Genomic DNA, 26,425 nt, shown 5'->3' with positions numbered 1-26,425 from the left:
TGATTCTAAATCATCAGGGTAGCATTCTACCAACTAGGTAAAAACATTTCTAAAGTCAACTTTATACACTAGCTTCAAAACTACCAGATTCGAACAAAAAAGACAAGGTTTCCAATGACTTTGTCCAGCTGTGCTTCACAAGAATATTTCAGAATTTCTTAACTATGCTTGAATTTATGAAGTATAACATATACTATCAGAGGCTTTTCAAGGGTAAATTAAGAAGCTCCCAAGAGTTAAATATAGAAAAGAGTCTACAGTCAATCTTTTTTTTTTTTTTTTTTTTGTGGAGGCCCAAAAATGTGAGCCTATTCCCACCTTGTCTGCCGGTCAGAGAGTTTGGAGGTTGCTCAAAATGGTTGACAAGCATAGCTGCATGCCCCAACTCAGGACTGTGATTACTTGGTTCTTTTGATATTAAGATAGTTCATACAAGTAGATCCATTAAGTCCTGACAGGATATGCAAGCATACTTCTGCTCCTTCTTTTGTAATATGAGGTTACCTGGGGAGTGGATACCTTCAGGATACTTGGTCTAGGGTAGCTTCATTGCCTAAACAACAGAGTGCTAATGATTTGATGCCTCAAAGTGTTAAAGCAATTAGCTATTCTGAGTTGTCCTTTTTTTGGGGGGTTTTTTTTTGTTTTGTTTTGTTTTTGTTTGTTTGTTTTTCGAGACAGGGTTTCTCTGTGGATGAGTTGTCCTTCGTATCATGTTAATGAAGTCTTTTGTTACCTTCTTCATCCTTGTGAATTGGGTATAAAAGCATATGGAAAAATAAACACTGGCAATTTCAGTATTCACTGGAATGCCCTCCTGGTACTTTCTACGGTTTCTGTTTTTATTATTATCACGTGTCTTCGTATTCTTATATTTCTAATTCCCCACACCTGTATCCTGGTAAGAGGTGTTTTTGTTGAGGCTGGTCTACAACATTTTTTGCTTCTGTTTGTTTCTTTGTTTTGAGGCAAGGTTTCACTATGTAGAGCAAGTTGATTCTGAACTCAAGAGATTCACCTGCCTCTGCCTTCCAAGTGCTGGGACTGAAGGTGTGCGTCACCGTGGCAAGATATAGTCCATCTTGACTCCCATAGCTACAGTACATACTTAACAGTAGCTACCCTTGATAACAATTCCAAAGGTGCCCTTTGCCTTTCAACTTTTCTACTTCACAAGAAAGGGCAGGCAAGAAAGGGTGTGCAAAGCCTGTTGAGGACTGCAGGGACTGGTGGCTGCAGAGACCCATTCTTTAAAGTCTTAAAAAGCCTCCATCTAGATTTTTTTTTCAACAGAACCAACATTAAAGAAAGCATTTTCATTATCTACTTTTTGGTACAGAGATTATAAGGGAGAAAGGATATTAACTTAAAAAAATAATGTACAGACAAAAATGAAAAACTCAGATAGATACAAACAGGAAAACAGTCCAGTAGAGGCTAGTAAGATGTTTTTAGAAACTGAAAAGAGCATGAAATTTTGTGACAAGCAACTAAGAAAAATCCAATAGATACCAGGTGTCGGGGGGAGGGGGCAGTACTGATAGAGAAGCTGAAAGTCTACATGAGGTAAAAACAATCATCCAGTTCAAAAACAGTTATCACGTACAAAAGAACAAGTCAGAGCTTTAGGGTCGGAGATGTTTGGTGTTAAAGTCAGGCTTTCAGGTTTATCAAGGCAGTTGTTCAAAATGAGCTGATAGGACATGACTGTGTTAGTGCAGGGCCTAGGAGGAGACAATCACCTGAATGTAACAGAGGGCAAGGCACTAAACGGATAGTCAAAAAACAAAAAGAAAAGAAAAAAAGAAGCCAAAAGATGCTAACATCGCTAAGAATAATGGCAGAGAACTTGACAGAAAAATTACAATTTTAGAAAAATTGAATATATACTAGAGACCAGAAAAATGGCTACTAGGGAACAGTCATAATCACTATTTAGGGAAAATTTTAACTAGAGAAAGTCAACAATGGCCTATATACTTTAGCATAAAGAAAACGTTGGGCTAAAATGCTGACATCCATAAAGAGACAGAAGAACCACCATTCTGTCATCCAGAAAGAATACAAGTCTTCCATGAGCTAAACACATCTCAATCATCTTAGAGATCAAGAAATTGGTGATGCTTTCAGGAGGCAAAACACTTGGCTTCTAAGAGGCTTGTTTTAGATTTTGAAATAAAAATGTTAATGCAATAAAGCAAAATCTAAACATGTAAAAAATATATAATGAAAATCAGTAATGACTACAAATTCAAATAAATTAGGAGTTACTTAAAATGACTGGAAAGCTAAATTCTGTCTGTGATTGTTTTCTCGCAGTCCTAGTTTCCTTTTTATTATTATAATAAACAACAAAGCCAACCTGGAGAGGACAGGGTGTATTTCATTTTCCAGTCCATCATGAAGGGAAATCAGGGCAGGAACTCAAGGTAGGAACTGAAGAGGAGACCATGGAGGAATGATTCTTACTGGCTTGTTAAGCCTATTTCCTCATACCACCCAGGACCTCCTGCCCAGGGATGGCATTGCCCATAGTGGGCTGTGCCCTCTCACACACAGTTAATCAAGAAAATGCTCCGCATATAGGACCAGGCTGATAGAAGCATTTCTCTACAGAGGTTCTCTCTTTCTACACAATCCTAACTTGTGTCAAGTTGACCAGAGCCAAACCAAAAACCATCACTAACACACACTATAGTACAATGGATTTGAAACACATACTCAAGGCTTGTCACGAGTAAGAAATTGACCGTGTTCAATTTTAGCAAATTAAAGACATTTATCATAGCATCTGATGATTTTTTCTGCATCAACCTACAGTAGTCAAATATACCTCATGGCTCTTTGTGACAAAGGTTGAATGCAGCTGTTTAATAAGAGACGTAAGTTGACTGTATGTGACAAGAACAATTAACCCGAATTTACCTCTACACAGCTGACACAGAGTTCCCTCACTGGGAGATCTAATGTGAACCTTGTTCTTAATCACCTTTGGATCCAGCTCCTTACTTCCGCTTGATGAATACACCTTTACCTAGGCAGCACTACTTACGCCACAAGAAAAGCCCAAGAGTAACTTTAAGTAAAACTTGACAGCAAACTTAGATGGCAGCAGTGATACTCACCAATACAGACATCGATTTTCCCTTTAATGGCAGCTTCATGCAGAGGTGTGTAGTTCCAGTTATCTCTGGCATTTGGATCTGCTCCTTGGCACAGTAACAAACTCACAACCTCAGCATGGCCGAAAGAACAGGCATTATGAAGTGGGATGAGACCCCCGTCATCACGAGCATGGACGTTAGCACCCATCTGCAGCAAGTGTTCTACAACATCCTTCCTTCCAAAACCTGGAGAAAAGGAGAAATGTTTTATACACTGAGTCAAGTCTTTAACAACATCCACACCTATGTACTGAGTCTGTACCCTAAAGTAAAAAGGGGAAAATAAACAAGCAAAAGCATGAGCTCTGTTCAAACTGACCTCCCCATTTCAAGAATAGAACTAAAGAAAGCTCTTCCCTGGTTAGTGAGCGGTTGACTCAGAAACCGTTTCTTAATCACTTGTTGTGGGCGGCAGCTGTGTCAGAAATACAAGTGAATGAAGAGACTCCTGTCCAACAGTGCTGGCAACACGTAACAGATTAATTACATAAAACTTCCATGTACCTTATACTTATAAAACTGGCAAAAATTTTATACTTAAATACTTTAAATACTGCCAACAACCAAATCAAAGACAAATCACAACGTCTAGCACTAGAGTAATAATAGGAAAGTAACAGAAACACACAGTCACAATTGGGTTAAAGGATTCTGCAGCAGGAAGAACTAATGAAGGTATCAGAATACTATTGGGAATTGTAGCCAAACTGCGTGAACAGGTGGCTCAGTGACATCATTTGAGATTGATTTACGAATCTGAGAAAAGGGTGGAAAGTGAGACTAGACACATCTGAAGATACAGAACCAGACACTGCTAACAAGTACCACAGTTTCCAGCTAGAAAGGGGGAAAGGAGAGCCAGACAGGCCCCAAACAGTGTAAAGACTGCACACACAGGCAAGAAAGGCTACGGAGGGCACCATCACAAAAGTCAGGAACGGCTGTGAACTGAGTGCCATTCTGTCCTGTCCGGTTCCCACAGTCGTTAAGTCCCAAAGAAATCACACAGAGGTCTACATTAATTATAAACTGATTGGCCTAGTATCTCAAGTTTCTTATTAACTCATAACTTATATTAGCCCATAATTCTTATCTGTGTTAGCACATGGCTTGGTACCTTTTTCAGAGAGGGAGTCACATCTTGTATCCTCTGCAACTGGGTCACGAATGCAGACTGAAACTTCCCCCTTCCCAGAATTCTTGTTGCCCTGCCTCTACTTCCTGCCTGGTTACCCTGCCTATACTTCCTGCCTGGCTACTGGCCAATCAGAGTTTTATTAAAAATAATACAAGTGACGGGATAAAAGACCATTTGTTCCACAGCATTAGGCAAAGTCCCATAGGAGGTGAATTTATGAGACCAAGAGAAAAGGAAAAATGGCCATTCATAACATGAAAATAATCGTACTACAATGACAAAACTATAAGCTACATTGTAATTGATTAAAAATGGAAACTGTACACATTAGCATTTAGTAACTCGGCCCACTTTGTGGCTCCATGGCACTACCTCCACACTAGTACTTACTTGGTCAAATCAGAAACTGGCATCTTACATAAAGCTAAAGGGTAGTGAAACAGTCATATCTTCCTCCACTTTATACATACATTAAATAAATGAGAATCATGTGAAAATAGGGGGAAATCTGTTTTCTATGCTATCTAAAGAAATTCACTCATTTTCAGAAGAGCAAGTATTAAGAAACTCTCTCAAAAAAAAATAATGATTCCACAGACAGGTATCACAAAGTCAGAATTAAACTTCTCTTGGACAATCCCTCAAGTTAAGCTGAAGTATGGGGCGGGGGGGGGGGGAGGGGGAACAAGTCTATGGTAATCAGAATAGTAAAGCTATGGCGTGCAAGCTAATTGCCTCACCAGGCCATGTTTTTAGTCTGCTGTTAACCCTGGCACAACAGTTTCAGCGGTAGTTAGAGGTTCTACTTCTCACACCCACCCCTCCTTCCTGTACACTACACCCTATTCCTTCACAGGCACTGTCCTTCTCGGCCGTGGGGAATGTCAAAGGTTGTTTTGTTCCTATTGGGATGGAAAGGATAACGGTGGCTAGGTGAGGTCAGCAAAGTCAGGCCACTCAAATTCTTTGAGCCATAGTGAGGAGCTTGATCTTGAGGAGGGGTCTATCAAGTGACCAAATCTGTCTGCTACCTAACATCAACAGTAGACATGGGAAGATGAGGTCAGGAAGACAAGAAAGGCCTTTTTATAAGGAAGAAACACAGACAGCTCCAAGTGACACCACCAAACTAGGAAAGAAAATATTTGGTTCACATTTGCCATTTGCCAATGGCATTAGACAGCATGAAAAGCCTTTCGGCTTTGGCATTCACATGCTTATGGGTTTGTGGTCATCACAGTGCTGCATCTATGAGCTTGATACAGGACTCCCAGGCAAGAGAGAACACAAAGGAAGGAGGAGGTTTGGACAAAGAATGTTTGGTATTAAAACAATAAGCCTCTTCAGATATGTACAACACCCATGCATCCCTAGCCAAAATTGTGTCATCTGCCCACCTACAAAAACAGGCTGAAAAACAATCTTTTATAGCTGAGCATACATGTGTCTCAGGAAAATCAAGCTATCTATTGGTGAAGAACTAGGAGATGAATTCAGGGAGAATAAATAACAGCATCTGCCATAGCTTTATAAGTCATAGGTAGAAATTTGTTTCATTTTTAAGTACCTGAGAAATTATTCCTAAGAAAAATTACTTCAACGCTATTTCAGTCCTAAAAGGTCTTTCAGATAGCTGAATGTGGTGTTCAGTTTAAATGTTAACTTGCCACAAATGAGAATCACGTGAGGAGAGCATGTCACCTGAGGGATGACGATCACCTTAACTGAGGTGGAAAGACCCACCTGATGTGACAGCGCCTTCTGCCCAGATGAAAGGGGCCGGAGCAGGCAGGCTGTCCTGCTGCAGTGGCCTTCTCTGCTTACAGCTGCGGCGGCTCATTCCGTCAATGATAGAAGAAGCCGAGTCTCCAGAACCCACCAGATTCCTGACACCAGACTGGGACTGCTTAGGAGACCCAGGTTCAAGGCCTCAGCATCTAGCAATACTCAGCTTCTCAGGGGTGGGACAGGTGTCGCTATTTCAGTGCAAGCTGATTTTCTAGTAGTAGTAGTAGTAGTAGTAATTCTGTTTTGTTCCTCCAGAGAACTCTAATACACTACATAAAAATGAACAAATTAGAGTCAAACAAATATGGTGGCATACACCTCTAATCCCAAAATTTTGGAGGTAGAGGCTGAACATACTAAAGTGTGTAGGCCAATCAACAATAAGGAGCTGAGAAAATGTCCAGTCAATAAAGTGCTTGGTAAACAAACATAAGGATATGAATTTGAATCTCCTACACTAATGTGAGAATAAAATGCTGGGCACTGTGGTGTGTGATGGACAGAAAGATCCCTGAAGCTCCTGGCTAAACAAGAGACCTGGTGAGCTCCAGACTCAACAAGAGACTCAGTCTCAAAAAGTAAGATGAAGGGGGACTGAGGAGGACACCCAACATGGACTTCTGCCCTCCACATGTGCACATGAATACACCACAACAAAAATTAAATTAAAAAACAAGAACAAAATTAGAAGAGATGAAGAAACTCTTGCAGTAGTCTAAAAATGGAAACTTGGCATGGACTTAGAAGGCAAGGATGACTGGGTCCTGGAATTCTCGTTGAACACTTCAGTCTGTGGAAATTCCATGTGGGAAAGAAGCAAGCCAACAGCTTCAAAAGGTCATCCAACATCTGCTCCGTGCTAACTGCTAAAGTGAGATGATTTGCAAATTTCAGCATTCTTGCTGTTAAATAATGCCATTATTTCACATGTTCAAATAAAATACACACAGAAAAGCACTGCACTAGCACTATAAGGAAAATCTAAATTCAAAACACATGCCTAACTGAATACACTTATCAATATTCTTTACTCTGATCTTTATATATTAACAATTAAGGTCATTCAAAATGTTTCAATACTAAATGTAAGGTCATTGGTATTTATTCCCCAGGTTTGAGCTCAAAGATGGGGTTGGAAAAGTCATTCCACTTAACATTTAGCACTTTAAGCTTGCCTAGGATTAAAGCCTGCAAGAAACGACCTTAAACCTTAACTGTGGCCTGCACAATATTAACAAAAGAGAAAAACCAAAGGTGTTTGGAGTCTTGTAAACTAAAGTTGTTGTTTTTTCAATAAATGGCAGTAGCAACAGATTAAAAAGGCATTTTCCTAACTGAACTAACAAAGCTACAAGCACTGAAGCACAATAAAAGTTCATATTACAATTTATTTTTAATTTTTTCCTTAAGTAGTGTAAGATCCAAGAACACCCAAAAGATACTCAAAGGGACAGTAAGGTGAGTTTGCAACTGTCAAGAACACTGACATAAGTGGCAAATACAAATGGGCAGGTGGTGATAGATGAACCTGCTCGATACCTTAGAAGGGAAACTATTGCAGTGGTCTATTGTTTTACATAATCCCAGCCATGAGGTTGGCTAGTTTGTTTTCTCTGCTGTGATAAAATATTATGACCAAAAGCAGTTTGGAGAACAAAAGGTTTATTTGGCTTATACTTCCTAGGGCACAGTCTAACATGAAGGGTTGTGGAGGCAAGAAACTTAAGAACTGAAACAGAGACCTGTGGAACTCTCCTTATTGGCATCCTCTTACCAGGGCTTGCTCACTTATTTTCTTATACAACTTAGGACTATCTGCCCTGGGTCAGCTCCCACATCAATCAATTTAAAGAAAGGAAGGAAGGTAAGAAGGAAGGAACGAAGGAACAAAGGAAGGAAGGAAAAGAAAGGAGAAAGAGCGAGCTCCACAGACTGGCCCACAGGCCAGTCTGATGGAGACAATTCCTCAACTGAGATTCCCTATTCCCAAATACATCTGTGCCAAGCTGACAAAAGATTGCCAGCACAGGGGCCTTAGAAGGTAACTGTAGAGCATTTAAACACTTTCTAGCCGGGCGGTGGTGGTGCACGCCTTTAATCCCAGCACTCGGGAGGCAGAGGCAGGTGGATCTCTGTGAGTTCAAGGTCAGCCTGGTCTACAAGAGCTAGTTCCAGGACAGGAACCAAAAGCTACAGGGAAACCCTGTCTCGGGGAAAAAAAAAAAAAATCACTTTCTACCCAACATTCTACCCAACATTCCCACTCTGTTCCCTAACTAACACTTAATTTAACACTGTGGCGAGGCTCAGCATCTGGGCATCTGTGAGCAACTCGTGAGCAATCCCAGAGGTACATCACACATACGAATTTATACCTTTGCTAAGTGAGAGCTGAGTCTATGTATGTCTTGGCTGATATGGGAAGGCAGCTAAGAGGATGGTTATGGTGCAACAGACCCATCCTACCTTTGCTCCCAACCCTATCAACTTTCTAGCTCTAACAATTTTTTTTAAAAGTTTGCTATATTTCATGAAGGAAATTTGCATGCTATCATGACTATCTGTAACCTGGGAATTGGGGAAAGAATTTGCAGCTTACTTTAAAAACATCAAGTCTTCTATGCACCAAGTAAGGGTATCTAGTCTAATAAACACTAAGTCTCAGACACCAGTAACAAATTTCTGGTTACTCTGTAATATACATCCATGACAAATGTTTTCTATTTAATACTCAGCCATTATTGTTTCCTTTCCTAATTTGGATTCTAACTACATTAGCTTTTAATTATTAGAAAATATATCAGCTTCTGATCATTTAATCAAAAGTCACAAAGGGGAGTATATTTCCCTGTTGATTTTTTTGTCAAAAGCAGATCCTCCTGAAAAGTTTTCTACTTATAGACCCTGATGTAGAAAAAGAAATGTATGCTAAAATCGAAGTGCGGAGAAATAAGAGTGCTTTCCTAGGCCCAGTGCAGGGATCTCCAGGAACAAAAAAGCCAGGAGCTTAGAAACAAACAGTAGGAAATATTTCCTGGGACAGAAAAAAATGATTGTATTCCAATTCCAAAGTGACAGCTCAACAGTAGAAGATTGGTACCCTACCTGGGCAGGCACAAGACCACAGAGAGCCTACACTCCTCAACAGTGTCCCCAAGAAAGCCCACACTCAACAGTGTCACCTTGTCCCCTTTACTGCTGTGAAATATGAAGACAGGATTTCCAGTCCAGCTCCATCCTAAAGTAGAGGGATCAATCAAGGGAAAATAATGCAAGCAGGCCTGAGAGTCAAGTGCACACCTCGCTCCCAGTTAGGTAATTACACCGAAGGTGACAGCGTTTTGAAGAGAACAAGAGGCGGGGAAATGCTGAGAACATAGTAAAGAGAAATCACGCTTGGGGTGCTCTACCCTAACATGTCTATCAATACTCTCTATAACCTAGAAAGCATCCTTCTATCACCCCTAACCCCAACCCCTAAAGAGCTCCCCAAAGGCTTAGAAACAGGAACAGAAGGAAAGAACTCAAAAGGAGACGGCAGAAATGGAGGTGGGAAAGAAGCACCGCAAAGATGGCAGATGTCCACTAAAGGAAGATCTAAATCTCCAGGCTAAGAGTGCACAGGCTGCCAGGGAGAAAAGACTAACACCGTGGCACAGTCTAACAAGTTCAAGGGCTAAAACCTTCCTAAGTCCTTCAGAAAGAAAATACACGACAGCTATAGAACTAAAGAGTAAGTGTACTAGCTAGGGGAGACATCAAACTCCACTCCGATCATTCTCACAAGGTCTTCACAGTAATTTCATGCAAATGCTACTCATTTGATTAAATTCCAGCCTCCAGAGCATGGATTTAATAAGACTGTGACAAAGTGAGTATCACACAGCCTACTTTACAGTAAGATGCGACGGCTGACTTGACTAACACTATGCTGCTGTTTAAGAACAGCTTGGACCTCAGCATTTGTCAGACATTTTCTCCAGGATGAATAAGGTAGCTTCTTAGATGAAAACAACAATATTTGCTCTCAAAGATAGAATGTAAGCTTTCAGATAAATATCTGAACTTTATAGCATTACAAAGCTATTATAACCATAGCAGTTTCCCAGTAACCATTACTTTCCTAAAACTGGTAAATGTGCTGCCTGTTATTTTTATCATAAAATTAAGATATTAATGTTTGAAAGATTTGCATGACATTCTGAAGTAATACTTTCCAAAAGACTAAATTATATAGCTATAAGATCCAATTCTGTAAAAATAGGTCAGTAAATTTTAACATGCCAGAAATAGGAAAAATTCATTGATAAGGCTGAAAATTCTCTATATAAAAACTAATTAATCAAATTATATTTTGAAAAATAGTACTTCCTTCTGTATTCCATTATCTGTTTCATGAATTCACACAATGACAACAGGTAAAAGACAAGAATTAGGCTGTCTTCTATCAATCCAGGCATTAAACTGACTCAAAATACAAAACAATCCCTTTGTCTCATTGATCTTTGCTTAGGAAAAGATCTAACTGCAAGGGTTATTTACACTCAAATAATAGTTTGTGTATTTTCATTTCTACACTTTACTTTATCCCATAAGTCTCTAAAGATGTAACAAAGGCACAATCAATACAGCTACCCCCCTTTCCTCCACAGTGCTGCTTTCTGCACTCGAAGCCTGCAGTCAGTCACGGTCTAGGAGTATTAGATGGAAAAGAAATAACTAATAGATAAATTTCAAATCATACATCATTCATGGTAGCAGTGTGGTGAAATGTCCTTTGTGCTATGTTGTGCCTAGGGTATCCAGTCTATTTCTACACATTGTTGCTACCCCATCTTGCTCTCGTGGTGGTATTTCGGTGCTTTCCCTGGCTTCACTAGTATTTTACCTAATTAAGCTGATGATTCAGATACAACAGAAAAGAGCTAAATGTGTTTCCCTGAAGAGAAAAGATGGAAGCTCTTGCCTTAGGGACTTCTTGAAAAAAGGTCAAAACTACATTCGTCTCTGGCAGTGGTGGTGCACACCCTTTATCCCAGCACTCAGGAAGCAAAGGCAGGCAGATCTCTGAGTCCGAGGCCACCCTGGTCTACAGAGTTCCAGGACAGCCAGGGCTACTTACTACACAGAGAGACTCTTTCAAAACCAAAAAAAAAAAAAAGATTACATTCACATAATTTACTACCAATTCTTACATTTCTATGCTATTGCTGCTAATTTCTTATGCCTAATTTATCAATTAAAGCTTACAATAAGTGTGTATGTGTGGGAAAACATCCAGAAGTTGGCAATCATTCATTATAATTCCACAACATCTTTTTTAAAAAAGTCAAATTCCCATAGTGTGAGAAAATAAACATACAGAAAAAGGAAAGGTACCTTCTCACACTATGGATGAACGGGACATTCAAAATGACCCCCCGAAATACATCAGAATGAGGGCATCCAATCCTGTCAGATCTACTTGGACACAATCAACCTTTTGAAAAGCACTGTAATTAGCTCCATTATGGGAAGTTTCATTAATTTTTAAAACTGTAACTGGTGATAGAAAGACTAGCTTTTAAGAATTGTGAGTCAATCAGTAGATTTTTTAAAAAGTTTGACCTTGTAGCTAACAGAACCATCGGTGTTAACTATCAAATGTTTGCTTGACTCTTTAAAGAAAATTACCTCAAAGAAAAAAGCGACCAACCATTTAGTGACAACCAAAAAGAGAACGTTAATTCTTTATTTCTCCTTTTCTTAGAGTTTAAAAGAAAGACTCATTGTTTAACCTGAACTAGGAGCTTCCATTGCACAAAGAATGGAGAAGAACACAGTGTAAGGGTCATGTTGCTTCAAGTCTATAAAGAGATAACCTAAGCCAAGGAGCAAAACAAGTTTTCACAAAACAGCCCAGCAGGTGATGGCAATCCGAAAACCTGAGGAAGCCTCTAAAGCACGGGCACCAAAACACATCTAAGACATTCCTCAATTACCCAAAATCAAACTAATTTTCAAAAACTTAGGTTCAAAACCCATCATCCCAAGTGGTTAGGCTTTAATAAAATCCCAAGAAACTCACCTTAGTTAAAAAAAAAATTAAGACCTGGTGGTGGTGGTGCACTCCTTTAATCTCAGGCAGGCAGATCTCTGTGAGTTCAAGACCAGCCCTATCTATGAAGCAAGTTCCAGGACAGCCAGGCGCTGTTACACAGAGAAATCCTGTCTCAATTTCCCCACCCCACCCCACCCCAAAATAAGGAGCACAATACTTTTTAAATAGTAAACTAAAAGTCCATTTTGAGATGTCTGCTTCTGGCACATGGCTCATTTGATAGTAAACAAAGAATTTTTCTTTTACATCATCCTCACACTACAGCCCCATTCATAATTAATCCCGCAATTCTGATCATGAACCCACATGAATGACACACATAGCTCAGCTCATTTTCTATTACAAAATACTGCAATTATTAAAAAAGTAGAAACTCAGGCGGCAAACAGTATAAGCTTATCTGGCATGTCTAACATCAAGGGGCCCCAAGCGCTAAGCCCCTCACTGAGGAAGCCAGCTGCTTGACTGGCATGACAGCATGCACGTGCCCTAGGTCAGTGGTTCTCACCCTGTAGGTCGCGACCCCTATCAGATGTCCTGCATATCAGATATTTACGTTATAACTCATTAACAGTACCAAAATTACAGTTATGAAGTAGCAATGAAACAGTTTTATGGTTGACAGTCAGTACACCATGAGAAACTGTAATAGAGTCAAAGCATCAGGAAGGGTGAGAACCCCTATTCCAAGAGAAGAACTGGCCTGCTGTGTCACTTGTATTATTTTTAATAAAACGCTGATTGGCAGTAGCCAAGCAGGAAGTATAGGCGGTGCGACGAGAACCTAGTATATAGTCACAAGCTGCACAACAGTGTTGGGTCCAAGACAGACCGAGTCACATGACAATGAAAAGACTGTAACAGCACTGAAAAGCCCTCCTGAAATGATATCACTGCCACTGTGTGTCACAATGCATTACTTTATGTTTTGTGGTGATTCCGGTGTAAACAAATCTGCTGTAGTATACTTGTGCTCTCGCTGTCATCATACAATTACATATCCTACACAGATTTGGTAATGCTAATAAAGTACTAGGTTAGTGTATTTACCACATTATGCTTTCATCACTATTTTAAAGAACACTATTCACTTAAAAAGGGCATGGAAAGCAGCTTTAACCAGGTCCTTACAGAGTTGCAGAAGGCACTGCTGCCGCAGGAGATGGTCCAGTGCTGTTATTGTCCCTAAGGCCATTCCAGCAGGACAAGATGCTGACATCCTAGCTTCCAGTGGATAGACCAGGAACTGGAGGACAGCTATGACGATGATTCTGACCTGGTGTCAGCCTTGACTGATTAATATATTTAACAACAATGTACAAACTGCAAAATACAATTTTTAAAAATTGAAAAAGTTATAGAATGAGGATTCTAAAGACAAAAATATTTTGTTCAACTGTGTATAATATATTTGTGTCTTAAGTATTGCAAGAGAATCAAAAGTTTAAATTTTTTTTTAAAGATTATAAAGTGGAAAAGTCCTGACTGGACATGAGAATACAGACATACTACTAACTCAGAGGAGTCAAGCAGAGGACTGAGAGACCTTGACTCCAACAAACAAAAGGGAATCAAGGTTGCTACATCATGGAAAATGTATGAATTAGGGTGGCAGTAAGTATACAATGATAAACAACAACAACAAAGCAAAAAACTATCGGAATATAGACTAAGCCTTCCTATTCACTCTCCAAATTTTACAAACTACTTACGTCTTTAAGGGTATGCTATGTTTAACTTTTCATATTTTGTTTTACTGTCTATTTCCTATGTTTATATATAAATGCCCTGACGTAACAGGTGTGCAGCCTAGAAGCAATACCACAGAGCATACATGAATATATTAGGCTGTGCCTTCCAGGTCTCTGTAAGCACACGCTGATGGTCACACAACAAAATCTCCTAGCCATGCATTACTCCAAAGTTACCCCTATCAATAAGCAACATGAAACTCTAAGTGTATCTTGTGTAACCCTCTCCTCCTGGGTATGGGTTGAGCCCACTCTATCAGACTCAGCAGAGGAGAACACCCGAGAGTGCTGAAGAGTCTAAGATCAGTTTTACTCACCATGCCGCTGCCTCACTTCAGCCTTCTCTGAAGCCCACTGCTATGTTGTGAGCTGCTCTATGAAACTGAACACCTCAGTCCAGCAACCTCCAATGTGCACATTTACCAAACCCAAGATCCAGTAATTCTGATGAGCTTTTGTTCAAGAACGAAAAGCCTTATATCCACAAAACAAGATTTTAAGAATAAATGTCAAAACAGCTTTATTCATAATAGTCAAAACTGGAAAGAGCCTAAGAGTCCATCAACAGAAGAAAAACAAGCTTGGCGACAGTATACTGACAGAATGAAATCTACCGAGCATGGGCAGAACTATGCATCTATTACAGGGGGAGGGAGGGGCAGGACTCACAGAACAGTGTGAACTGTATAGGATTCCTTTTAAAGAACTTTTAACGTGTAACTGGTAATCCCAGAAAACTGAACTTCCAGACTCTGTGGTGGCTTTCTATAAGGGTCTGAGTTGTGCGGGATCTCTAAGCATCAAAACTCAGCTTCTTCGGGGCACCTACTCAGCTGTCTGCAACCCACACTGACACATATTTAAAGGGTCTGAGACACTGAGGAAAATCTAAGCTGACAGCATAAGGCTGAAATATAAGCAGTTTTATATAACTGTTTGCTACTTTTTTCATTATTGGAGATGTATTTGTGATGTCATCAAATAGCTAGTTCATTCTTTAAATCATCTGCTTCCAATGACTGACACCCTTGAAGCAGAAAGACACTTCATGCATCCCCTAACTCAGAGCTCCTTGTGAACGGTATAAAAAGAGATCATTTCAATGTACAATTTTAAGAAAACACAAGGAAAAAAAAATCCTATTTTCAATCTGTGATTTTAAGTCGAGGAAGGAATTTGTAAAGCAAGTTCCTTTTCTTCTACCACAGTCAGACCTTTCAATTCTGAGGAGCTGGGTTTAGTGGTACATGCCTGTAATTCCAGCACTTGGGAGGTAGTGGCAGGAACATCAACGAGGCAACCTACCCTAAAGAAGTAAGACTCTGTGAAAACTAAGAGTCAAATAAGGTACAACCAAGGCTGTTGTCAGCAATAAAGAACAGAAAGGCACAGGTCGCACCAGTTACCACTCCAGGAATGAAGCACTTGGATTGTTATTTGCCACAGGTTAGAGGACACTGTGTATTTAGCTAAAATAACATCTGTACTGGAAGTAGGACGATATCTTTATGAAAATTCAGGATCTGGTGTAAATTGGGTAACTCTTGTGAGGTTAAATGTGTGCTGCAGATGGTCCTATTCAAACCAAGAAAGCAAAGCTGACATACTTTCTACTTTTGGCTACTTTTGATACTAAAATGCCTTATAACATATAGGACAATTCAAGAAATATGTTAGTTAACTGTACAGAAGGCTTCATCGAACATCTTCAATTTAAAGTACACATCATGCTAGGCATGGTGGAGGCTCTGTGAGTTTAAGGCCAAGCTGATCTATACAGTGAATAAATTCTAGGACAGCTAGACATATGTAGAGAGACTATCTCAAAAAAAAAAAAAAAAGTAAATACTATGAGGGCATAGAAAGATGACTTAGTGGTTAAAATTACCTGCTGCTTTTCCAGAGGACCCAAGTTAGGTTTCCTGCCGCCACTTCATACAGCACTCCAGCTCAGGGTATCCAACACCCTCAGGTGACCCCCACACATGCACATCCCCAAACACACACACATATCCACATGAATTTTAAAAAATGGAGCTTAAAAAAATACTAAATACTGAGACCTCAAAACTGTTTGAACCTTTAAAAAAATACCTCATCTGAACTCTTTTGTAAAAAGAATTTCATCAAATTATATCAGTTACTACAAATCCATCACCATTAGGAAATGAATTAAGACAATTTCATTTTAAAGTGGTACTTTAAAAGCACTATAGTGACCTTAGTGCACACCTAGAACCGAAGCACTCCAGAGGGAGAGACAGGCAGATTGCTGTCAGTTCAAGGCCAGCTTGGTCAACACAGCCAATTCCTGGACAGCCAGGATTACAGAATAAAACCCTATTTCAAGAGCAAAACCAAACCATCTTTTTAAAAAGGTTTCCTAACTGCTCCAAACCCAGAATTAACAGCCTCTATTATATACTCCAAAAGACAGCATAATACCCTCCTACAGGTGACACTTTGTGAGATTTTGTGTTCTTTAAACTTCCTCACGACATAGTGCAATAAAGTTGTGAACTATCTGCCACTCCAAAGTTTTGCCAGTATTTAGCATATAATAAACTATTATTAGCTATAATTTTTAAATTTTTCCAAGACATTTACCCACTCCAAAAAAAAAAAAAAAAAACTATTCCAGGATAATACAACGACTATAGTAACAACCAAGTACTAGTCAACTAACAACTACTTTTAACTACTCAGCCTACATCTAAGGGAGACTAGACGTAAGGAAGCTTTAATGTTATACAAACAAATGTGAAAGTGTAAGCTAATTACAGAATGCTTTTTACCATGGAGAATTCAATAATTACTGTTTTGTCTGTTTTCCACAAATGAGGTTAAAAAAAAAAAAACCAGGCTATATCAAGGTTAGTTCCTCCTAAGTACAAAATAATTATACAAGGCTGTTTCACTGTTTGCAGATGAGAATTCCCAGCAATTTGTGGAGAACAGAAGGCATGACTGGGAAAGGAGCGCTAGTCTGTGTGAATTGATTCTAAAAGAGCAAGCCGATGCGCAAATAGATATAAGTAGCATGTTGGTGTTGCAGATTTGTGAGACAATGTACTAACCAGATCTGGGGAAAAGTACTTAAAGTAAAGAGTCTTGGTCAATTTGTTAAACGAGACTTAAACCTTTGATTTAGTCTAAAGAAAAAGAGTCCATGTGCAGTGGCAGAGGCCTGAAATTCCAGCCAGCACTTGGCAGGCTGAGGCAGAAGAGTCTTGAGCCTCGCCAGATCTGTCTCATGAGACAGAGAAAAAACTAGTGAGGAAGAAAAGAAAAGCCTGACTACAAAAAGGAATGTTATTTCATATAAAACAAGCATATAAAGCAAGAATCTTGAGTTTTCATTTAGTCAGATGAAAGTTTCCTTACAAGCCAGTTCACCACACTCAATAGCATCATATCCAGCATAGATCCAATAATCTGATGATGATTTCCAGTGCACACATACCACTGGTCATTACCCATTAGTGAATCACAAACATAATTTGCTAAAAGTTAAGTGAAAGACTATATAAAATGCCAAAGTACAACCCACATATAAGTGAGAGTGTGGTTTCCATTCTTGAAAGTTCTGATTAAGTTTCGACAATACAAAATCTATTTCTAAGTATGGGCTGAAAAAAATAACAGCTACCCTTTCTACTAACCCCAGACTACACTTTCTCCCGCCCCCTCCAAAAGCAGCATAACTCAGAAACCCTTCACTGCAATTACAAAACCAAGTACAGATTATTATAGCTTAAGCTCCAAATCAAACAGCTGACTCAACATCCACGTTCCACTACTGCGCTTGTGAACCTGTGCTCACTTAAGCATGTGTCTCTCACTCTCTAGCTGCAAAGAGAACACAGTACTTGCCAACTGTAGAAAACATCATAGGCAAAGTCCTAAGCCTACGTTTACAGAACAAACTGAAGGAGTCACACCCACTGAAGTGTCCAGCAAAAAGAGCTGGAGGTGCAGCTGGTGGAAGACCACGTCCCAAGCTAAGCACAGTCCTGGTGTTCGACGGCATGAAGACTGACAAGGGGCCCGGGAGCGGGAGCACTACTTACTCTTCCAAAGGAACTGAGCACCACGTTGAGTGATCCACAGTCACCTGTAACTTCAGCTCCAGGAACTCCCTCCTTGGAACCTCCACACGCTCACACATACACACACACACACACACACACACACACACCTTGGCAAACAATCACACAGACACACAGGTACTCATGAATAAAAACATTTAAAGGCGGGGGTCTTTGGTATTTTATTTTAAAGGTGTGCCTTTTAATTTTGTATCCTTCTGTCCTATTTGAATTTATAATACATATGTAAAGTATATACTTCAAATGTAATGTTTTAAAGTGCATAACCTAATTACGTTTAACTATAAAAAAAATCCAGGAGGTATCAAGTCAGTGAGATCATGGCCCTTTTGTTTTTGTGATACATGTTTGTGTTTTATAAAACTACTATGTGTTTCTAAAAGAAAACTGCTTGCTCAGAAGGGGGGAGGGGCAAAAAAGTAAAGCTCAGCGTTTAGGCATCTGTGCTATTTGGAGACTTTTCATGCCAGAGACTTCTTAACTAAATCCTCACTCAAGCAGACTATCATCTCCGTCTCTAACAAAATGAGCTGGCTGAGACAAGGCAAACACTCAACGGTGGGGTGCAGAACTTGAAAGCTACTCTTTCTTCCCTTATCATAAGGCGCACAATACCCCTTATCACTAGCGTCTCGGGCAGGCCGGTTGTAGTCTTTCCCAACAGACTGCAAACTTCTTAGAAAAGGGTGGACTCTCCATCAACCCCATCCGTCTTTCGTTGTGTTACTAATACGATAGAGTCTCAAACACTTGTTGAGTTACCGTACACTTCTTTCGGCTCAGACTGTGTCAAACAGTGTCAAACAAAGCAAACTAGCAGCAGACAAACGACAAAGCTACTCCGATCTAACTTCTCTCCGACACACTCTGAAGAAGTTCTAAATATGCCCAGACCCAGGGTCCACCACTAACTACATGGAGTTTGCGTAAGTTGAAGTACCTCGGTTGCAAACTCCAAGGAGTGTTTTCACACATCCCCTCTTCCACGCCCCCACCGACCCAGACACGAACTTCGGGTCTCACAGTGAGGCGTCAGAGAACACCAGTCAAGCCCCTACTTGTCCCGCGACAACCTGTAACTCTTTTTCCTAGTCCGATCACCCGCCCTCGACTCCCAAACCCGTAAAACCCAACTCCAAAGTCTCTCCCACCTGCGGCGAAGTGCAAAGGAGAAGACTTTCGGCCGGCCATGTCCTTTGCATTCACGTTCGCTGCGTCCACCAACCTCTTCACCCGGGACACGTCCCCATTGCGACAGGCCTCCAGCAGCTCCCGCAGGGCCCCGCTCACGGCTGGGACCCCTGGGCCGAGGCCCGCCACCCCGGGTCCCAAAGTTGCTGTGGAGCCAACTCCGGCCGCCTCGGGGCTTTCCGCTAAGCTCGAGCCAGGGGAGGACGGGGAGGAAGACGAAGAAGAAGTCGGGGAAGAAGTGGACGACGCGGAGTTGTTACCGCCACCGCCGGCTGCGCTGGGAGCGACTCCGACGGCGGCGGAAGCTGCCGGGACCGCGGCCGTCGCTGCCACCGAGCAAACGGCGCCGTCCACCGGGTCGGGAGATCGCGGCCTGTCGGGCGGGTCCCGGCTGCCATCCCCCTCTGGCAGCGCCAGGCCGTGCCGCGGGGAGGCAAAGGGCGCCAGGCCGCCGGCCGTGGGCGAGGCCGGGGTGGGTCCCGGGGCCAGGCCCGGGCTGAGCGGCGGGGGAGGTGGCGGTGGCGGCGCCGAAGCCCCTGGGGCGGGCTGGAGCTGTTGTTGATGATGGTGGTGATGATGCTGAGAGCGACGCGACGCCGCCATCTTCCCACTCCCCCGGTTCTGTCACTGCGGCAACGGCGCCACCGCCCGCCCTCACTTCCGGCTTTTGGACCAATCAGAACCCAGCATATCGGAAATGATTCTTGCCGGAGAGGGTGGAGTCCGAGAGATGAGGGGAAGTATTGGGAGTTCAGGGACCAGACGGCCTGGGGGCGTGGCTTTGTAGTGGAGAGGCGGGCTTTTGTGACGCCCTGGCGGGCTGGCTTGGCAGATTTGAATGCTGAGACGAGCCACTTGCCTGTCGGAGAAACTTCCTCTTGGCTTCACTTTCTGCGGATTGCCTTGGCTGTCCCACCTGAGGACAAGGTGTCCGTCAGTCCGTCCTGTCCGGCTTCAGAAGCAGCTATTGAAGTGTAACTTGGTGCAAACATCTATCCAATGTCCTCGTCCTGCTATTACAATTAGTAATACTACTAATAGTGTCCACCTCACAAAATTGTTTGCTGGGATTAAGTGAGCTTATGCATGCAAAAGGCTCTGAAGAGAACATAACTATAAATAGCACTCTGAGAACTTTTTAAACCGCAGCATTGGATCGCCTTACACCCCTGTTATCTCTTTGGTCTCTTTCTGATACGGGACAGGCGGGACGGATAAGGACACTTTTCGATATTCTATAAGGGTGCATTTGTACTTAATAGTGTAGAAAGGGATCCATACACTTACACACTGTCAGTACTAGCTCGATTTGTGCCTTGAGAGGAACGCAAGGCTCAGGGGCTTTGGGAGTATGAAAATTTAACAGACCTAACTAGACAGAGAATAAGGAGGGACGGGCGCAAGCAGAAAAGAGAAAAGCTGACCAGACAGGACTCTCAGATTCTAGGATGTCCCCCCTGACCAGAGAGACAAGGACAAACTCGGGAATGACTGACGTCCTTTGTTCCCTTGGCTAGCTGGGCGATGACAGCAGCTCTCTAAAATGTTAATCCTGGCTTCTCAGGTTACAGGCCCTCTGGAGAAAGCAGTTCAAAGAGTCATCCTGTTTCTGCTTGTTGGCATCTGTGGCCATTGGGCTGTAGAAACGCTGATAGTTTGGCAACAGTTTTCCCTGTTAAGTTTTCTCTCCCTGTGACTTTGCTGAACCCCAGTTCTAAGTGGTGATTCAGATAGCCGCGACTGTATTCAAGTTCTGCCACTTCTTGGCTGTGGACATTTGAGCAAGCTGCTTAGCCAAACATTCTGACAGTTTCCCTTTTGTAAGACCAACAAATTTAACTAAATCTTAATTAAAATTAAGATTTTTTTCTTATTCTGTCTTTGTACTTTTATATCCCGTCTTAATTTTAGCTATTTGTGAAAATGTTTCTTTTTTTCTTTTTAAGTTTGGTTCTTCCCCCCTCCATCCCTCTCCACCTATCTCCTCCTAAATGAAGATTAAAAGCTTAATTTCTGCATGCCATTTTCTCTACCTTTCCTCTAACTATAGATGCTGTGTGATATTAAGAGATGTCCATGTGAATGAGATCATTGCAGTGAGGTCTCCATTTCACACCAATTGTTCAGCAGTGAAATAGTAGCTTTATTCTAACCGAGTGGACATGTGGAGAGTCTTTCCGAAGAACAAGCAAGATGGATCAAACAGAATATTAGGTCAATGGTTGTTTCAAATGTTCATTATTAAATATAATTAGCATGATGTTAGCATTCCCATTTTAATGAATGGGTGATTTTTGGCATATCAACTACATACAGTATGATCGGGAACATGAGTGGCATTTGGTTTTCATTGAATCTAGGACTATCGGTTATAAGTTTAACATTAGCCACACATGTGTGCCCTTTTCCACAGTAACATTTGACAAAGGGTAAGGCTATAGTAGAGAACACAGTGAAACTAAAATCAGGCCACAGTGCCTGCTCTCCTAGATTTGACTCTTTTTCTATGCACAAATGGTATTATATATGACAATCTAATTTATAAATCTGTATACGTTTCAAGGAATACATTCAGGTACCTTAAACAAAACTGTCAACAGGCAAAACTTTACCATAAACCCAGAAAATGCATTTGACTATGAATGTAGTTATTATTACCCTGCCTTAAATTTCTTATCCAGGAGCCAAAAAAATGTAGTCAACCTTCCCCACAAATAAAATTGTACCCAAAGCATTTCGGAACAGTGAAATCCATAATCTAACTTGTAAAAAGGTATGTCCACTGGTTTCAGTGCTATTTGGAAGCAAGAATTGGTAATTGAATTACTCTTTAAATGTTCTGTAACAGGTATTCAATGGATTGATTACTAAAAATCTGGAGCTATATCAAGGCCTAGTTACCCGGGGTTTTGTGTTTATTTTTTGAACAGTGATCACCAGTTTCTCATAAAGGAAACAGAGCAAAAGATGGAACTCTATTTGTTATGATGGTCACCAACACCAGCAGAATAAGTTCCCTTTTCATCAACAGAACTTGGAAAATTCTTAGGATGACTATAGAGCAGAATGTGAAGTCAGCATTGTTCTCTTGAGTTTTCTTAATGTGGAGCAGAGGCTAGCGTTCGGGACTGGAGGTGGACCACCACAGCGTGTCAGGTATCTACTATTTTTCTTCTCCTCCTTGAGTGTTCTCTGAAAGGGAAGCATAAAGAAGGTCTCATCTGTCCCCCGATGGCCACTTACTCATATATTGCAGAAAGAAGTAATGGTCAAACTATTTTAAAATTTATCAGAACAAAATAAATAAGAAAATCTCTGCTGGATAGAATAAAAAGACTGAATTGCCTGAAACTGATCGTAATATATTCTGAAAATGCATTCAGTCGATTGGAAATAGCTCTTCTCATCCTCACTGGGGAGTAGTAAAGGTGCTTAACATTAAGTATTTATAATGTGTATGGGCTCAGAAGGACTAATGTTGAGCTCTAGCCTTGAAAGGGTAGCTATCACTACCTAATCTGCGGTTATACACAGGTCCCTGAGGGATAGGGATAGATGCATCATACTAGATGTATGATACTAGAGGGATACTGAGCTGCAGAAAGTAAAACCTAGAGTCAAATAAACAGAAGAATTGCATCCCTAACAATTATTAGTCAGCTAGCCTTGGTAGATACATTTCAGTTTAAGAACCTGGCACATGCCTTTAATCCCAGCACTTAGGAGACAGAGGCAGGCAGATCTCTGTGAGTTCAAGGCCAGCCTAGTCTACAGAGTGAGTTCTAAAAGAGCTGGGGTTGTTAAAACAGAGAAAACCTGTCTCAAAAAACAAATGAAAAAGAACCTTGGCCTGGCGGTGGTGGCGCGCGCCTTTAATCCCAGCACTCGGGGAGGCAGAGGCAGGCGGATCTCTGTGAGTTCAAGGCCAGCCTAGTCTAGAAGAGCTAGTTCCAGGACAGGAACCAAAAGCTACAGAGAAACCCTGTCTCAAAAATAACAAAAAAAAAAAAAAAAAAAAAAGCCGGGCGGTGGTGGCGCATGCCTTTAATCCCAGCACTTGGGAGGCAGAGGCAGGCGGATCTCTGTGAGTTCGAGACCATCCTGGTCTACAAGAGCTAGTTCCAGGACAGACTCCAAAACCACAGAGAAACCCTGTCTCGAAAAACCAAAAAAAAAAAAAAAAAAAAAAAAGAACCTGACTTTTCTGGAGCCTTGCCATGACGATTAAAACTCTATAATTACTTCTTGAATGTTGTTAACTTATGTGGCACACATAAAATTAACAGGACATATAGCCACTATTATAAACTTTCTTCTTTCAACTTCTTTTATGACGAAGATGAAAATTGGGAAATCTAGCATTTAGTATGTAACAGAATTCTTTTTAAAAAAGAGTGATTTATTCATTTGATTAATTCAGGATTCCTCTAAGTCCCTCCAATCTTCAAAAACTGAGAATCACAATAAAGTACCACCTTACCATTTTCAAAAATGCTTACACAAAAATCATGTCCATCTGACAAAAATATAAGCATACAGTCCTCTTCTAGGTCATGTTGCTGACAGAAGCAGAGTTTTAGGGGAAAATCTGCTAACTGGAAACAAACAAACAAAAACCTCTGTTTCTTGAATGTGTTATGATATTTGGGTTTTCTCCATAGTATTTCCACGAACTCTCTTTGAAGGTTACACCATCATAAGTTAGCATGGGTTCCCTGTTTCGGTCTCAGTCAAACTTGGTTTGCTTATTCTATTCATGCATTTCCAATTGACCTTTCCCAGATGGGAGTTCACTAGCAGTATTTCAGATCTATTAAGTCCAGGTAATCTTTGGTGTCCTGTATAATGCTTCCCTGGCAAATCCACCAGCACAAGGCAGAACTATAACTTAATTACGGCACTGTCATTTCCTCACCTTAGTCTTAGAGAAATATGTCATTCTTACATCAGAAATGCTCAAGGTGCTCTTGGCCCCGATTTCTCTATAAAAGTGTTACATTCTCTTAGCTAAAGTTCCAACCAGAAATCTATATGAATCATAATGACGGGGGGGGGGCAACAGTGACCATGGCAGCCCTCATAATGAATTGTATCAGATGAGGGTTTGTCGAAAACACAATCTGACTGCCTCCACCTCCCTAGTGCTGGGACTAAAGGTGTGCACCACCATCTGACTGGTGATCTCTTCTGTAGCTTTATCACGGTAATAGCTGACTAAGTAGAAGAGTAACAAGGGAGTGGAAAAGCCATGTCAGAAATGCCTAAGTGGGGGAATAGAGAAGACCAATGCAGAGAATTGCCACAGCATATACCTACATAAAGGATAAGAGGGGCTCTAGAGAGCATTTTGGAGGAAACACGAGCAATACCAGCTAGCAAAGGAGAGATCAAATACAATAGTAGATATAATTTTTCAATTAATTTTGGCACAATGGGAAGGAAAGTGTTATAATAACAAAAAGGAGAGATGCCAAGACAGGACTTTTCTTTTATAGATATATGTTTACTTTGTAATTTTTTTTTCGAGACAGGGTTTCTCTGTGGTTTTGGAGCCTGTCCTGGAACTAGCTCTTATTTCCCTTTATTTTTTTCAAGGCACGTGCTCTCACAAGGAAAAGTACTAACTTGCAGCCATCTCTATCAGGAGACCTGAAAACTTATTCTAAAGAAGTAACTCTGAGGGGGTAAAAAAAAACCCAAACCCCAAAAGTATATCTAGAAGCAGTATAAGAACTAATCAGATACACAGTATGTAATTGAAGACATTCCCTGTGTTAGAAGTCACAAAGTCCCTTCAGATAACGAAGTGGAGAGTATATAAAGACATGGTCAAGCATTACAAAACAATGGGAAGATATGCTGTTCATCTTGAGGCACTGAAGGATAAGGGGAAGAACAGGCTCTGGCATCTCATCTTTGCCTGAGTCCTGGTTAATTCTCTTGCCTGTCTTGTGGCTTCAGCAGATTAGCTGACACTCACTTCTCCCCTCTACCAATATGTTTACTAATTGCTGAGTTCTGAAGACTTGTTGAGTTAACAGAGCAAAAGGCAGAGCTTACAGATTATACTTCTCTTTTCTGTGCCCCCATTAGTACAAAATAGAATACAAAAAAATAATGCATACAGTATTATAACTATGTAAACTATTGTAACTGGTTGTTAATCTTTCTTAGTAGACAATTCACGCCCTTTGTTCATATTTAAAAGAACAAAAGGAAGAACCAATAAATATTAAAAAGAAATTCAACAGCGCATAACCTTGAATTAAACCTAAAAATTCCAAACTTAGTTAATTAAAAAAAGCCAGGATCAAACGTCAGAGCAGACAATGACCTGTAAGGCTAAATGCATTTTGCACCCTAAAATTCCTATGTGGAGATCTCGCCTTGTTTATAGATAAAGTCTTTGCAAGAAGCATTGTAGCCCAGCTACTATAGGACAGTGTGGTGTGTTGTCGGGGCAACTCTTAGAGACCATACCCACAGGCAGCTGTTGGTCAAATATAAAATAGGCAACAGGGAGGGAGGCTAACAAGGGGCTATTGGCAGACACACTTACTGGCAGAGGTGATAAGAGAGGAAATAAGCTTACTGATGGGGTGTGGGGGGAGGCCCATAATGGTCAATGGTCTGTGATCCTGGCTGTACTAGTTGCATTTGCTCTTTCCAGATAATCCTATCATTCTGCTGGAGCCCAGAATGAGGATCCCTTTCTAGGTGATTTGCTGAACAGAAAACTCACCTGAGATTCAGTGATGACAGCCTAGACATGTGACACCTCAAACGCTCACTAACTTGGCTTCAGTGCCCAACCGGGAGATTCAGAGCAGCGAGCTGGACCAAGAGCTCTTGTGTTCTCCACATGCTCCTTTGGCATACTGTTTACAGGGAGGGAGATCTCATTGGCTAGGTGGTGTAAACACTGACATCCCAACTGACCCTTGTTCCTTGTGAGCCCAGCATTTCACAGAATAGCTGACACAGCCCATGAGGAGGAAGCAGATTCTCTTAGCAGGTAGTCACAGTTATAGGTCTCAAAGGCCGTTAGATAGAATGTATCAGGATGTTCAGTCTGGGCCTGCATAGCCCTCTTCCATTGCTCCCTTGGCTTGACTGGAGTCTTGTGAACACCACCTCTGGAGTCCTACTATTTGTGAGCTCACAAAAAAGAGATGAGGTCACGA

The 26,425-nt window shown here is 41.1% G+C and overlaps 1 protein-coding gene across 1 annotated transcript in view; it reads right to left on the bottom strand.

Moving 5' to 3' along the window:
* The window catches only part of Tnks (tankyrase), a 146,455-nt gene extending 126,597 nt beyond the window's left edge, over positions 1–19,858 (bottom strand). Inside the window, exons 1-2 of the mRNA XM_057752365.1 lie at positions 19,202–19,858; positions 3,126–3,350 (exon numbers count right to left, since the gene is read on the bottom strand). Of these exons, the coding sequence (XP_057608348.1) occupies positions 3,126–3,350; positions 19,202–19,844 (868 nt within the window). The 5' untranslated portion in view covers positions 19,845–19,858. The remainder of the gene's footprint in view (positions 1–3,125; positions 3,351–19,201) is intronic.
* Positions 19,859–26,425: the final 6,567 nt, after the last annotated feature.

The sequence above is a fragment of the Chionomys nivalis genome, chromosome 20, assembly GCF_950005125.1.
Source record: "Chionomys nivalis chromosome 20, mChiNiv1.1, whole genome shotgun sequence".
NCBI lineage: Eukaryota > Metazoa > Chordata > Mammalia > Rodentia > Cricetidae > Chionomys > Chionomys nivalis.
Note: the sequence above shows the minus strand (reverse complement) of the source record. Positions and strands in the feature narration are given on the sequence as shown.